Source organism: Rhinichthys klamathensis, unplaced genomic scaffold, assembly GCF_029890125.1.
Source record: "Rhinichthys klamathensis goyatoka isolate OS25496 unplaced genomic scaffold, OSU_Roscu_1.1 h1tg000240l_1, whole genome shotgun sequence".
NCBI lineage: Eukaryota > Metazoa > Chordata > Actinopteri > Cypriniformes > Leuciscidae > Rhinichthys > Rhinichthys klamathensis.
The window spans coordinates 2,535,001-2,550,061 of NW_026606762.1; the positions used below are offsets into that span (position 1 = coordinate 2,535,001).

At 39.5% G+C, this 15,061-nt stretch overlaps 1 protein-coding gene across 3 annotated transcripts in view; it reads left to right on the plus strand.

Annotated features, from left to right (window-relative positions):
* The window catches only part of dennd5a (DENN/MADD domain containing 5A), a 74,827-nt gene that overhangs the window by 56,772 nt on the left and 2,994 nt on the right, over window positions 1-15,061 (plus strand). For 2 of the 3 annotated variants that reach the window (XM_056265773.1, XM_056265774.1), the window contains 11 exons: window positions 2,810-2,941; window positions 4,429-4,581; window positions 4,678-4,765; window positions 7,977-8,061; window positions 10,200-10,328; window positions 10,672-10,793; window positions 11,308-11,453; window positions 13,814-13,932; window positions 14,009-14,187; window positions 14,305-14,387; window positions 14,464-14,587. In XM_056265773.1, the coding sequence (XP_056121748.1) occupies window positions 2,810-2,941; window positions 4,429-4,581; window positions 4,678-4,765; window positions 7,977-8,061; window positions 10,200-10,328; window positions 10,672-10,793; window positions 11,308-11,453; window positions 13,814-13,932; window positions 14,009-14,187; window positions 14,305-14,387; window positions 14,464-14,587 (1,360 nt within the window). Of the gene's footprint in view, window positions 1-1,267; window positions 1,373-2,809; window positions 2,942-4,428; window positions 4,582-4,677; window positions 4,766-7,976; window positions 8,062-10,199; window positions 10,329-10,671; window positions 10,794-11,307; window positions 11,454-13,813; window positions 13,933-14,008; window positions 14,188-14,304; window positions 14,388-14,463; window positions 14,588-15,061 lie in introns of all 3 variants that reach the window. The other variant, XM_056265775.1, reaches the window with a different exon arrangement.

Genomic DNA, 15,061 nt, shown 5'->3' on the forward strand with positions numbered 1-15,061 from the left:
AGGTGAGTGAGACAGGTGAGTGAGACAGGTGAGTGAGTGAATGACTGAGTGTGTGTGAGTGAGTGAGTGAGTGAGTGAGACAGGTGAGTGTGTGAGTAAGTGAGTGTGTGAGTGAATGACTGAGTGAGTGAGTGAGTGAGTGTGTGTGAGTGAGTGAGACAGGTGAGTGAGTGAGTGTGTGAGTGAATGAATGAGACAGGTGAGACGTGTGTGTGAGTGATTGACTGAGTGATTGACTGAGTGAGTGTGTGAGTGATTGACTGAGTGAGTGTGTGAGTGATTGACTGAGTGAGTGTGTGAGTGATTGACTGAGTGATTGACTGAGTGAGTGAGTGTGTGAGTGAGTGATTGAGTGAGTGTGTGAGTGAGTGAGTGAGTGAGTGAGTGAGTGAGTGAGTGAGTGAGTGAGTGATTGAATGAGTGTGTGTGTGTGTGTGTGTGAGTGAGACAGGTGAGTGAGTGAGTGAGTGTTTATATATACTTATCTATATACTGTATATATATATATAAACTAAAAAATGTTGTATATATGGATTGGATGAAGCAAATAATGAAATATTCAGCACACATCTGAAGTCTTTAAGTGCAAAATTTTTGGTGTACAATATTAACGATTTTATACAGTACAATATTTTTGATCACTACATAATTCCCATAATTCTATATTTGTTATTTCATTGTTTATAATTATTTCCATTTTCTACATTTCATAATAATAGTAAAGAATGAGTATCTGTGTCTACATTTTGAACTGGTAGTGTGCATGCTTATTAGTTTTGTGCATGTTTTACTAGTTAGTTTGTTGTTTTTCTCCCATTCTTTATTTTTCTTTATGTGTTTTGCTATTTTATTGTCCATTATCTTATAGTTCCTTTAATAGCATGATTAATGTTTGTTTGTTTTTTTCGTTAACTTTCTCTTCCTGGATCTCTTTTCTTCATCCCTCTTTTTTCACACTTTGTCCGTCTCTCTCCTGTCTCCCCCCCACACACACAAACATACACATACGCGTGCACTGCACACACATACACATATACAAACATGCACATACGCATGCACACACACACATACACACATACATACATACACAAACATACACTTACGCACGCACACACATGCATAAACACACTCACACATGCACACACACACAAATACATGCACGCACACACACACATGCACACGCACGCACACACACATACTCAAACATGCACTCACACTCACATACACAAACACACACATATGCACGCACATACACACACACTCTCAGCATGTGGAGTGTCTGTTTTCTGAGCTTCAGCTTCAGCTGGCTCTGGACTACTACTGGTTCTCGCAGTCCTTCAGGCCCTGTCTAAAGTCCGTCAAGGTGGATGTGGTATGTGATAGATGAGAGATCAGGCTGTGAATCCCAATCTGTGCCCACTCTGACATCCCTCGATGACCTCCCCGTCCTGAAAGCTTGAGCCCACTTCCCCACTTTGCTAAATTCCACATGAAATCTCTCCCAAATCAGCCCAGATGTGCAAGTCATTTACAATTTACTGCAGGGAAAAAATGTCCGGGTCGTATGTTGCCCCAAAATCAAACAAAAGAAATTAGAAATAATCATTTTCATAGAAAATGAAAACTATTAATAAGCCCATAAAGATTTTTTTGCATTGCCAATTTTTTTTCATGACAGTTAAAAGCATTAAAACCCTCTTCCCCTGTTGTCAGTAGCCTACCTTTCTCATTACTGTACTGCAAATGAGATTTTATGAATTTCTTCCCTGGAACGCAAAAAGAGAACATTTTGAATAATACACAGTTGCAGTGATGTATACTCGAGTTATGGTGCACATTTTAGGACACTTTTATTGTGTTCTTTTGCATCCTTTGTGGACTTAACAGTGCCGGTCGCCATTTATTGTAATTTTATCAAATATTCTTCTAATTTTCTCTTTTTGTGCCCCACAGAAGAAGAGTATTCCCTTAATTGTCATGAAAAAAATGACACAATAAAAAAAAATAAAAAAAAAGTATGGTCCCAAAATAGGTTTCATTCATGTATGTATGTTTTTTTTAATCATTTTATTTTTATTTTATTTATTTTTTTATAATTTGATTTGGGGGTGAAATATAGCCCGGAAATTTCTTCATGAGAATCAGAAAGATTTTATTTAAATGAGATTCGATTAATTTAAGACAATACCAAGTTCAGATTTAAATGTTTAGTTATAGGTGTTCTGCATATTGTAAACCACCTGTGCTTGCTTACCATTGCGTTCAGCCCATTGTCTGTAAAATAAAATATGGTTGATGTGTCTCCACTTCCTTCCACTCTAGAAAAATAAAGCCAAAATATCCCAGAAATGGCTGCTGACATTGTGCGCCGATGATGTCATTTGGAGCCAGAGTAGCTGTCAATCATAATGTTATGCCCCTTTTTGTAGCATCAAATAACTAACTAAAACCAAACTTGAAAACTAAAACCAAAATGAATGCATGAACATGAGTCAGGATGATAAGAACAACTTAAAATGACAGAAACCGTCTTTGGAAAAAAGTGCTGGATATTTTAATTTTGACTCGCGTTCCATTTGATTACGTGGAGAGGGCGGGGTTGATGACCCATAATGTGACCAGCCACCAGGGGGCGATCGAAATGTTTTGCCTTCACTTTTCAGGATGTGTGCAGCACACTTGGGTTAAGCCCAGTGGACTCTGGGGTATTTAGCTGTTTAACTCTAAATTTGAAGTAGTTCAAAAGCCACAAACTACATGGAAGTCTTTTCTTGGGCGTCATGTAACTTTTTTGATATTACCATTGCAGAAATACATCCAGGAGGCCAGGAACCTTGGCACCACTCTCCGCCAGCCCAAACTCTCCAACCTGTCGCCTTCAGTCATTGCACAGACCAACTGGAAGTTTGTAGAGGGACTGTTGAAGGAGTGCAGAAATAAGGTGTGTGTTTTGATCTTCCTCTAGGTTTGGTATAGGGCTGCACAATTAATCGCAATTTACATGAAATCGCACTTAAATCGATTTGGCTTATTGCGATTATGAAATTTTTCGATTATTTTTAATGCGCAGCTTGTCGTTGATGTACGGCTCTGTAAACGCTGCTCCATCTGAAAGCACTGCGAGTTTGAGTCACTTATAACGTGCATTTGAAAGAGTCAAACATCTTTCCAAACATGAGAAGCATTTATGAACCTCTTGTCCAACAAAAGGCAACATTTAATTCGCCTTTGGCTAAGCCACACCCTAGAATGTAGATTGACCAATCACAGCGCAGCCAAGAACGAGCTCCCACAGAGGTCCGACACTTTTTCACAGCGCTCCATTGACTTTAACACAGGCGTCTCATATTTTTGGTCTCGGCCGGCTATTATTACCGTCGTAGTTTTATCAAAAATATGCTAAACGTTGTGCCTGGGGCATTTGTAACACAGATACGCGTTTCCCAGAGAGGTTGGAGGGGGGTGTGCGTTTTTTTCCCTTCCCAAACCGAAGTCAAATCCTGACAAGTGTCGTCTAGCACACGCTGCTAATAAATACAACGCTATACTCGCGTAGTCCGTTTGCTTTGTAATAACGATTATAGAAGTGAATAGAGACCTACCCAGCTTTGCATGAACAGTGTTGCTCCTTGATATTGTTAGTCCCAGCCTCCGTCTCGATTAGTAGGATATGCGGTGGGTCATTTTTTGACTGTGACCGGTATGCTTTTGCCTCTATTTGGATGCCTTGTTGTTCCTTGCGTTTCACCTGTATGTCGTGATTATAGCCTTCGAACGTATATTGCAGCCCTTTTGCCTACTTCTATCGAACACTTTATTTGCTGCTTTATAAAAGTTTGATCAAATTTCAGCAGGAAGAGCTGTCACAGCATAAGCCATGTTGATACCAGAGCCCAGATGAAGTTTGTTTTTCGGATGTAGCAACAGTAACTAAAGGGGGCGGGGCTTAGCCAAAGGCGAATTACATGCTTTTACTCCAAACTCACTTCATAACGACAGTTTGAGCATCCTTCTGTGAGATGATGTGGCTTCTTACACAGAATAAGGCAGTCGTGTGTTTATTAGTCATGTTTAATCAAAGCGTTTCAATCTTCTGTTCATTCAGCTACAGCGATTTCCTGGAATGATGTGTGTTTTCATACTTCTGCGGCGGGGCATATTTGGCGTGTGTGTGTGTGTGTGTGAGACGCCCTCTGGTGTTCAGATGGAGCAGCATTTGCTAATGATCAGCCGCGCTGAACTGACAAGCTGCGCATAAAATAATCGCAGCCTTTGCCAAATCGGTTCATTGCGATTAATCATGCAGCCCTAGTTTGGTAATAGACTCAGCTTTACATGTTGATGTAATAAAGCTGGTATTGATATTCATCTCGGGTGATCCAGATAGTTCAAGGATGTAAACTATAACCCATTTGATCTGTGGCTCAGACGAAGCGCATGCTGGTGGAGAAGATGGGACGGGAAGCGGTGGAGCTGGGACACGGGGAGGTTAGCATCACTGGCGTGGAGGAGAACACGCTCATCGCCAGCTTGTGTGATCTGCTGGAAAGGATCTGGAGCCACGGTCTGCAGGTCAAGCAGGTAAATAGACTACATACATCAACTCTACGACTACTGTTATGAAAGTAATAATGTATTTGGATTGCTTGACCTGGTCCTGCTCTGTGTGTTTTTCAGGGAAAATCCGCCTTATGGTCGCACCTCTTACATTATCAAGAGAGTAAAGAGAAGAGAGACGCTACTCCAGCAGGCCTTGGCCCTCCTGGTAAAATACTTTGAATGTGATACAATCATTTTTGCACATTGTAACTCTGTTCCATACCTCTACCTGACTACAATACAATACAAATTTTATTTCTATGACATATTTAAAACAACTGCTGTTGACCAAAGTGCTTACCAGCATCGATAATACAACAACATACAGTTACACAAACAAAATTAAAACCTGTTATTAAACAATTTAATTAAAACAAACAAAATTAAAACCTGACTACATAGGCATCTTCTTCTGAAGCAACATGCGAACCAAAATTGAACCTCATAAGTGACTGATTCGAAATGCTGGTCACTCGCACACACAGGTGGACCGCACAAAAACTCGGCTAACATGGTGATTCCAACTTTGATGTTACATTTATCTCATGTTGCTTAAGCCTAGTTCACACTACATGATTTTAAAACGTCGGGCTGAACTGTGCGGTTCACACTACATGACTTGCTCTCTTTGAAATCAGGAGTGTTCAAGTTGTTGAGCTGGTCACACCACACGACACAACGTGATTGATCCGCAACAGGAGGTAACGCACTACACGAGTTGACAACAACTCTGTCACCCAACGATTCTATCTTGTCTACAAACCACGTTTGTCACGAAAAATCACACGATAAAACGAACCGGAAATGACGCGAAACAGCACGCGCGCCAATACCCAGCGAAGAAGAACACAATACGCGAACATGCCTTGCTCTGATTGGCTGTAGCTCATGACATCACGTGAGCTTGAGTCGTGCGACAGCTCTGGATATCTGCGAGGCGTCTGCGAGCGTCTTTGATGCGTTGTTGGCTCTTTCATACTAAAAGATTGGCGAGCGTTCATCGCCCGCTAATCCCCCGCGATTTGCACGCGATAACACCCTGACCTGTCGGCGAGCTCAACGATTTGCAAATCGGGCTTAAAATCATGTAGTGTGAACTAGGCTTTAGCTAACAACTGACTTATGCTGCATTCATGCCATATCGTGATTAACGTAATTACGAGATGACAACCCGTGGCGATCTATAACAACACTCAACGCAAAAATAATTCTGCAGTGTCAGGTTGTGCATTGGAATCGCTTTATTCGCTTTTTTCAATAATAAAAAACAATGACAGCCAATCAGAATCAGACTTTAAAGAGCTCAAACATTTAAAGCGACAGACAATAAAACGTTATCGTGCGTTGGCTTGGATGCTAATTTAGTTGTTATCTTTATAGTTTTCATTCTTGGTGTGAACAGGGCTTAAAACTGAAACTATTAACTACCTTTGTTAATTTAATTTAATTTAAACATCGTTGAAATAAAATCTAAATATTGGAAGAAAGCTTAGTAAACTATAATTAATAAACAGTTATAATTCAAACGGTCTTAACCAGATTCCAGCGATAAGCAATTTGTCTGTCCACACCAGACACAACATGACAAAATCAATAAAAATTCTCAGCCAATCAGAAGAGTGTGTGGGCGGAGTCTCTCTGCAAGCGCACTGCACTCGCAACCAAATCAATAAAAAATCACAGCCAATCAGAAGAGTGTGTGGGTGGAGTCTCTGCAAGCGCACTGCACTCGCAACCAAATCAATCAAAAATCACAGCCAATCAGAAGAGTGTGTGGGCGGAGTCTCTCTGCAAGCGCACTGCACTCGCAACCAAATCAATCAAAAATCTCAGCCAATCAGAAGAGTGTGTGGGCGGAGTCTCTGCAAGCGCACTGCACTCGCAACCAAATCAATCAAAAATCACAGCCAATCAGAAGAGTGTGTGGGCGGAGTCTCTCTGCAAGCGCACTGCACTCGCAACCAAATCAATAAAAAATCACAGCCAATCAGAAGAGTGTGTGGGTGGAGTCTCTGCAAGCGCACTGCACTCGCAACCAAATCAATCAAAAATCACAGCCAATCAGAAGAGTGTGTGGGCGGAGTCTCTCTGCAAGCGCACTGCACTCGCAACCAAATCAATCAAAAATCTCAGCCAATCAGAAGAGTGTGTGGGCGGAGTCTCTGCAAGCGCACTGCACTCGCAACCAAATCAATCAAAAATCTCAGCCAATCAGAAGAGTGTGTGGGCGGAGTCTCTGCAAGCGCACTGCAATCGCAACCAAATCAATAAAAAATCACAGCCAATCAGAAGAGTGTGTGGGTGGAGTCTCTGCAAGCGCACTGCACTCGCAACCAAATCAATCAAAAATCTCAGCCAATCAGAAGAGTGTGTGGGCGGAGTCTCTGCAAGCGCACTGCAACCGCAACCAAATCAATCAAAAATCACAGCCAATCAGAAGAGTGTGTGGGCGGAGTCTCTGCAACCGCACTGCAACCGCAACCAAATCAATCAAAAATCACAGCCAATCAGAAGAGTGTGTGGGCGGAGTCTCTGCAAGCGCACTGCACTCGCAACCAAATCAATCAAAAATCGCAGCCAATTAGAAGATTGTGTGGGCGGAGTCTCTGCAAGCGCACTGCAACCGCAACCAAATCGATCAAAAATCACAGCCAATCAGAAGAGTGTGTGGGCGGAGTCTCTCTGCAAGCGCACTGCAACCGCAACCAAATCAATCAAAAATCACAGCCAATCAGAAGAGTGTGTGGGCGGAGTCTCTGCAAGCGCACTGCAATCGCAACCAAATGGATAAGTACGTAATCAAATTCATAAATATTACACCATTTTAATATTATTAAAAATACATACTGAAACAATCTTTGTCATAGATTACATTCGTTTGTTCATAATGAGTTCACAGTTTGAACATTCTTAGGACACGGTGTTACACAACATTTCAAATGAAAATTGAAAATGTAAAAATAAAAGCTAATTAAAAACATTAATAAATACTATAATAGTATATACATTAATAATAAAATAACACTGCATTTTATACAGCATAAAACACAAGCGCCAGAACTTTTACGCCAGAGTACATTTTTATTATTGACTACAATATAAGTGTTTTTATTTTACGTTCACTGAATTTGGTGCAGTGTTTTCTGGGATATATGCATTGCTCCCTAGATATATATATTTTTTTTTTTGCTGGTGGAACAACCTCCACATCGGAAATGTTTACTATGATGCCAAAATGCTTTCCAGGTCAGCAGCTCGCTAGGGTTTGGAACAGAAAGCCAGTGTAGTGCTTAGGTAGTTGGCTTTCATTGAAAACATGCTGAATAGCTTTTGTTATGTTTGATTTTTCAGCATATTTTCCCTGTTTTGTGTCTCAGGTATCATTCATGACACAGAGAGACGGAAGTCGGATGCTAGCTGTGCAATGCCGCCTCTCAAAGTCTCCTTGATCCAGGACATGAGGTGAGCATTAAACCATTATAGTAGAGCAAAGCAATCACACTACACAGAGAAGTGACGGAGTCCTTTGCATGTACTCTTAGTTCTTGGTTCTGGCTCTAGGTTATGAGTGGTTTTGGTTTGACATATACAGCAATGTGCAGTGCAGTATGGAAAAAAATATGTTTTTTGAACATCAAAAATACAATTATGAACTTGTAAAGGAGCACAATACGGGCATGTTAAATAAAAACAAAAGAAAGGATAATATAGTGTCCCGAGTCACTGCAACAATGCAACAAAATAAAGGAACGGGATGTCCGTCAAAAGAGCTCACATCACTACATCAGTCATTTAAAATGATAATTTGCGTGTCAGTCAGTACATCAGAACAAACCTGTTTTGTGTATAAAAAATAAATTGTAATTCCAAAAAAAATATTCCTTACAAGAATCAAATTGATAGTCAGACAATATGAAACTATACCCTGAAACCCAAGGTCAAAAAAGGATCACATGTATTTTTTATTCATTTGATTTTTTACAGTTTAACATTTAAATCAATTTATGAACTGAAAGTGAATTTTTTATGTCGTTTTTATGAAAGTACAGGTAGGCTGAGAGTGTATGGTCTTAGATGGGAAGGGGGGAAGGGGGGTGCGATTCCTCACTTCGCGTGAAGAAAGCACTGAGACGTTTCATGTCGCCACATTATTTCCAGCCTAATTAACACCAGACCCCCTGCTGAGCTGAACTGTGCCAGTGCATGAAAGCCTCGGCATGACTTTAGCCATGTCAGCATCTCCTATTGACAATGCATTCAACAGAAATGGTTAATTGGTGTTAACAACACAGTATTTATCATAAAAGTATTACCTTCCTGGTACCTTTTTTTCCTGATGTCAGCAAAAAAAGAAAGGCAATGACATTGTTCAGTGCATTAATATTATGCCTGCAGGTCTACTTGAAAATCTGGCTTCAGCAGACTGTAATTGTGAGGTTTGTAGAGTCTGGAGGGCAGCACTGAACGCTATAATGCACTTATGTAATGGAAGGTCAGACAGTGTTGACTACTAGAGGTGGAGTGGAAGACAATGTGTCTGGACGTGGCATGCGTGATAGCGGCTGGCTGATGCTCTAGGGAGTCTGAGACATTTCTCCTGCCCCCATTTTCTCTCCTGAAACGCTGGCGAATTCCCATCGCACTGCAAGAATGCATTGGGTTCAGTGCTGTGAACCTGTGCACGGCGGTATCTCAGCAATCGATTCTTATAGAGCCATCACTCTGTGAATTTTTGTTGACAAAATCCAGTCATTTCAATTGGAATTTGAAAACCATTCGAAAAATAAAATACCCTTTCGCTCAGAGTATTTAACCCTCATGTGGTCTTCGGGTCATTTTGACCCGGAGAAGATTTTCTTTTTCCCAAAAATACTAGCTAATGTTATCGCATTGGACTGAAACTTAGTGACTTTGTTCCCAAAGGATATAACTACTTCTCAAATGTTTTTTGAAAAATTTCGTACTTTTTTTAAGGGGGGTTTGTTACCTTGTTACTACACTTGTGGTCTTCCCGGGTCAAAATGACCGGCCTATAAAAAATAGCTTATAAATCACTCATTATACCATATTTTCACCAAATCTTGGATTCAATCTTTTTGTCAACTTGTTCTCGTTCAATTAGGACTGGTTTTGTATTTTCATTTGCATCTGATTAATCGTGGGCCTCATTTATCTAAGAGTAGGCATCTCATTTTTTGAGTAATAAAATCGTCTTCCCGGGTCAAAATAATGCTTTTTTCACTCAAAAACTAAGGTACATAAGCTCGGATAAATCACTCCTACAATTAAACCATTTGAAAATTAAATACAAAACCAGTCCTAATTGAAAGAGAACAAGTTGACAAAAAGATTGAATCCAAAATTGGGTGAAAATATCGTATAATGAGTGATTTATAAGCTATTTTTTATAGGCCGGTCATTTTGACCCGGGAAGACCACAGGTGTTATAGGGTTTTGAACGTCAAGTCTTGTCGCCTTTATTTATGTAGCGCTTTTAACAATATAGATTGTTTCAAAGCAGCTTTACATTGATTATAATGGAAATTGGAATTGAAAGTCCTGTTATCAGTTTGTGATATCTGTTATCTGTCATTTTTCAGGCACATCCAGAACATCAGTGAGATCAAGACGGATGTTGGGAAGGCCAGGGCATGGGTGCGTCTCTCCATGGAGAAGAAACTGTTGTCCCGGCACCTGAAACAACTGCTGTCTGACCATGAGCTCACTAAGTAAGACCTATCGACTAGTTCTTTAGTGGCGTAGAAGGTACTACCATAAATCAGATGTACTGTGTAGAGTCGACGAACACTTGGATATCAGACAGTTCAAATGTAAGAGATGTAGCACAGCAAAGAATAAGGCTCCATTAAAAATGAAGTGGTTTTTTAAATGTATTTATTATTAATGGTCCTTGAACTGAAGTGGCTCATCCACACTCTTTGTGGTGTCCTCTTCTGACCTGAAATGCATTTGAACTCGTTTTCTTCAGGTTCTTTAAACATGCACTTGACTTTTATCTCTGTTTCCTTTAAAGCTGTATGATTTACCATGTTTGGTTGTATTTATTTGAAGGAAACTCTATAAGCGATATGCTTTCTTGCGCTGCGATGATGAAAAGGAGCAGTTCCTCTACCATCTCCTCTCTTTCAACGCTGTGGACTACTTCTGCTTTACCAATGTCTTCACCACAATTAGTAAGAGGCATCAATCTGGAATTGCAGACACAGTACATCATTAAGCTTTTTGCAGTTGAGAGTAACAATTAGGGCTGAGTAATAGAGTTTATAATATATATATACAGTGTAAACTCTCAGCCCTAATTGTTACTCTCAACTGCAAAAGCTTAATGGTTTTAAACCCTGAAGCCCTCCACCTCCCCCAGCTCCACCTGTCTAGATCTAATATGGGATTTATGAATGTCTATTTATGCAGCTGCATATCTTGCATACTAATTAATACAAAAATATATATTATTACAATTCTACATTTCATATTAATATAAATAATTGACATTTTTGAGGCATTTTCGTGTCTTAACAACACACATGTTAAATGAATGTGGCCTAATAAAATGTGCATTAAATCACTGTAATATTCATGGTGTTGCTTAATATTGCATCACTAGCCAAATTAAACCATGCATATTTATTATATTAATTCTTGTATCAAATAAACTTCTCTTGACCTCATCCTTGTTGTTGTTTACAGTGATACCATACCATGTGGTCATCATTCCCAGTAAGAAACTAGGTGGCTCCATGTTTACGGCCAACCCCTGGGTGTGCGTCTCAGGGGAGCTAGCTGAGACTGGGGTCCTGCAGGTCCCCAAAAACACTCTGGAGATTACGTTTGAGGTGACACACCTACGTTCTTTTGCTTTATTCGCCAAGTGTGCGCAAACACACATTTTGAATGTGTTGTGGTTTTCAGGAGCTCTGGGTACACACATGCATGCATGCATACATACATACATATGTACATACATACATACATACATATGTGGATACATACATAGTTGCATACATACATTCATACTTACATGCATGCATTAGGGGTGTAACGATTCATTCGTTTTCTCGATGCATCGATTACAAATCCTGACGATGCATATGCATCGATCTTGAAACATGTATTTCGAATCGTGAATCGTTTATTTCGGTCAATATTCGATTTAAAATGCAAAGAATCGAATAATTTGCGATTCTATATCGATTCAGTGCTTAAAAACATATAAACATTAAATGACTACATGCGCGAATTAATGAGGGGTTGTGCGGCGTCATTTCGCGTCCTCACAGCTCTCACATACTCGCTGCACTCTTACCATCTTTCACTGGATTTCGCTCGCGCTCGGTCCCATATAGCTCTCATCTGCAGATTTGAGCAGTCCATGTTTGAGCTCTCCTCAGGACAGCCATTGGTGTTCACGTGAGCAGATGACAGCTCTCTATCGAGAAAGCAAGCCATTGATAAAGCTGCCATATTATTACGCGGTCACTGCTATGAAACAACGCGTTCGTTGCGTGGAAACGTCACCGTTATTTTCTTTAAGATAAGATACTGAAGTTTTACGGAAATGGGTCATACCCGTCCTGAGCAGTTAAAGTAAAACCCCACTTATTCAAGGGTGCGCATTTATTACATGGAAAGAGAAAACATAATAGGTGTCTAAAATGCACATGCTTCCGATTAATCATGAATGATGAATGAAATGTAACTTAATGTCGTTAAACCGAACTGATGAAATAACTACAACATTAATTACACTGAAATAAGAGCGCGTGGCCTATCCATCAATCAGATGCGCATTAAAGTTGCATTCGTAATAATCGTTAATATAGCACAAGTAGACAGCCGGCGCGTTTTTTTTCAGAATCACAAGGAAAATGTTCAGTCGGATAAAGAGAACAAAGAGTAGCTATTCCATGAGGAAACGTTAGTTAAGGTTTAGTTGGGAAAGTTCATGGTATTTTTAGTCTCACAATGGAGGATGTTTAATGTACCAGGAACACTTTAAGGTTGTGTATCCATTCCTACAAAATAGTTAGCATGATGAACTAACTATACTTTTAAAGCCTTTTTAAATCTTGGTTTACATTTTTACAAATGCTAATTTATAGGCTTTGGAAATATTTTTTTATAATAATAGATTCATTAAAAACTAACATGAACTAACGTTAACAATAGACAAAATGTCGTTGGTTTTTTTTGTTCCCACTCTCTGACCCCCGAAGGCAGCTGTAGCCTATAATTCACACCCTGACTAAGACCCATTGGGGGAAGCATTTAAATAATCCTATGAATGCATATAAAAAATTAATAATCGAATCAAATTAATTGAATCGCATCGAATTTTAATGTGAATCGCATTGAATCGAATCTTTCTGAATTTGCAAAAATCGTTCTTGAATCGAATCGAAAACCTATGAATCGTGAATCGAATCGATTCGCTGCCTACCCAAAGATTCACAGTCCTAGCATACATACATACATACATACTTGCATACACACATTCATATTTACATGCATACATACATACATACATACATACTTGCATACACACATTCATGCTTACATGCATACATACATACATACATACATACTTGCATACATACATTCATACTTACATGCATACATACATACATACATACATACATTCATACTTACATGCATACATACATACATACATACATACATACTTGCATACACACATTCATGCTTACATGCATACATACATACATACATACATACATTCATACTTACATGCATGCATGCATACATACATACATACATACATACATACTTGCACACATACATTCATACTTACATGCATACATACATACATACTTGCATACATGCATACATACATACTTGCATACATGCATACATACTTGCATACTTACATACATACATACATACATACTTGCATACATACATACATACTTGCATACATGCATACATACTTGCATACTTACATGCATACATACATACATGCATACACAAGATAATAGAAAGAACATTTATATAAGTAAGATTAAGAAAACTAAGAATAAAAAAATAATACATTAAAAAGCGATAAAGTTTCACTATATATTTTGCTGTATTTTTGGGCACCATGCTAGATATTGACTATTGAAAACCCCAAGGTGACTTCCTGTTTTGGTAATCTGTTTGGTCGAGGTTTGTTGTATAAGTCTGTTTGTACTTCGCACAGTGCCAGAACCTGGGGAAGCTGACCACCATACAGATGGGCCATGATAACTCAGGGCTGTATGCGAAGTGGCTAGTGGAGTGCGTAATGGTCCGCAATGGGATCACAGGGCACACTTACAAGTGAGTGCCAAGATTTTAGTAGCACCATAATCACATTATTCATTACTAGTCCCTCAACTGACTGTCTGTTGTGTAGGTTTCCGTGCGGCCGTTGGCTGGGTAAAGGAGTGGATGATGGCAGCTTGGAGAGGATACTGGTGGGCGAATTGGTGACTAACACGGAGAACGAAGAAAGAATGTGCCGGACTCCTCCAATGCAGCAATCCCCCGGGATGATGCGAAGATTTGTCACCATTTCTCCAAACAGCAAACCAAGTGTGTACTTGGAAGTTTCATAAAAGTCAAAAGTCACAGCTTATAGATTTTATAACTGCACTTATTGCTGGAGGATATTTGTTGTCTCAAGCATGTTTCCCATTGTGTGTCCTCTAGAGTTAAACACCGGCCAGATCCAGGAAGGAGTGGGAGAGGCGATTAATGGGATCGTCAAACACTTCCATAAGCCAGAAAAAGAGGTAAAGACAAACAAACAGTGGAAAGGAGAAATGTGGATGAAATCAGCACATATTGATGATCTTTCTTCTCTTGTAGAGAGGAAGCCTCACGTTGCTTTTGTGTGGAGAGTATGGTTTAGTTTGGGCTTTAGAGCAGGTGTTCCAGCATGGATTCAAGTCACCGCGCCTTTTCAAGAACGTCTTCATTTGGGACTTCCTTGGTAATAAATACTGTTACATTCCATAAAATACTTTTTTATTATTAGTTATTATTAATTTCTCATACTTGGAGTTTTTGTCTTATCAGACATGATTAGGTGTTATTCATATTGTATATTTATACTGCATATTTTGTTCAAGAGCCGCCCACTTAGACAGGAAGAGCAGCTTGACTGACATGTAAAGGGATCAATCACAGTTTGTTTTGTTTATGTGCCATTTTATTCACTACTGTCAAGGGTTTTTTTTCATGAATTAATACTTCTATTCAGCAAAAATGCATCATATTGATCAAATCTGACAGAAGCCATGTTTCCATCCACTTGTCAATCGAATTATCAGAAGTTCGGTAAAAAACCTCATGCGAATAAAGCTGGTGAAAGTGTGTTTCCATCCAACGTCTTTAAAGCGGATACAAACCTGTGCGTAATGACGGCACATGCTGTTTTGCGATCAAATTGGTATATCGAATTGAT